The 1,115-nt window shown below is 43.0% G+C and overlaps 1 protein-coding gene across 1 annotated transcript in view; it reads left to right on the top strand.

The window, feature by feature from the left end:
* Positions 1-1,115, top strand: part of ST18 (ST18 C2H2C-type zinc finger transcription factor) — a 132,858-nt gene that overhangs the window by 105,990 nt on the left and 25,753 nt on the right. Inside the window, exon 14 of the mRNA XM_045292036.1 lies at positions 773-841. Within this exon, the coding sequence (XP_045147971.1) occupies positions 773-841 (69 nt within the window). The remainder of the gene's footprint in view (positions 1-772; positions 842-1,115) is intronic.

Here is a 1,115-nt window from a genome sequence, read left to right as displayed (position 1 = left end):
CCCCCCATCGCCCACCCATTCTAGAAATATGTTGTCAGGAAGTGATGAGGATCGAGTTGACTTTTGTTTGTTCTCATAGTTTCCAGATATAAAGTGAAGGTCAATCTTCAGTCTTTTCGTGTCATGCAGTAGAGAAAAAAATTGGGAGGCCAAAAAGTTTTTCTGATCTTGGAGTCCAGGTTGTACACTTTTTTCACTTTCAGAGTTATGTGGGACACAGGAGAGATGGGAGAAGCCTAAGGTGCTTCATCCGGCAGGATACAGCATTCCTAGTGCCAAATGAGGAATACATGGAAGATTTATGGAACTAAATAGTTAATAAAAGCTGTACTGTTATTAAAGGCTGTAATGTTATTAAAGGCTCTATCCTTTCACTTTAGCTTCTTCAGTGATATGGTTTTTTTTCCTTTTGAGGAAGAAACTTTAGAACATTCAATCATCATTACTCCATGATGAAACAGGAGGTTCTCACTCCGGGTCTCAGTGTACCCCTGAGTTTCTGAGCTCAGAAATCTCATTAATAAGAAATCTGAGGGGGGAGGGGAGAATACAAACTTCTAAAAGAAAAAAAAAAAGAAATCTGAGACTGAAAAATATCTGAGCTGTCTACAAATCCAGAGAGATCAGAATAGCAGATTCAGGTGGAAACTAGGTTTTTCTTCATCCATCCATTCATTTTCCTTCCCCAACCTCCCATAAACGTGTGCTCTCAAGCTCACACCGACATCAGAGTCAAGTTTGCCTGTGGTTAATTTGTTCCTTTTCTTCCCAGTGTTTCTGGGTGTCCTTTGGCAGACAAGACTCTCAAATCCCTGATGGCTGCCAACTCTCAAGAGCTGAAGTAAGTCCACAGAGCGTGGGCTCGCTGCCCCACGGCCCTGTGCTTCCACACCTTCAACCCATCCATTCGGCCTCTGGGGAAGAATTTGCCTTTTCACCTCAGATATCATGAATTTGCATTTCTACCCTTGGGGGACCAGCCTTCACAACCAAATGGGTCCTTGGGGGCGATCATGTCCTTGAAAGGTCAATTAAAGAAACATCCGACAAGGGTGACAAAGGATCACCTCTTCCATAGAGACCAGAACCAGAGAGTGAGGGCAAATGTATTCTTT

This window comes from Echinops telfairi, unplaced genomic scaffold (assembly GCF_000313985.2).
Source record: "Echinops telfairi isolate 266 unplaced genomic scaffold, ASM31398v2 ScPeMD7_1;HRSCAF=3_0, whole genome shotgun sequence".
In the NCBI taxonomy this organism is placed as follows: Eukaryota; Metazoa; Chordata; class Mammalia; order Afrosoricida; family Tenrecidae; genus Echinops; species Echinops telfairi.
The sequence above is the reverse complement of the archived record's forward strand: the minus strand, read 5'-3'. Positions and strand labels throughout refer to the sequence as shown.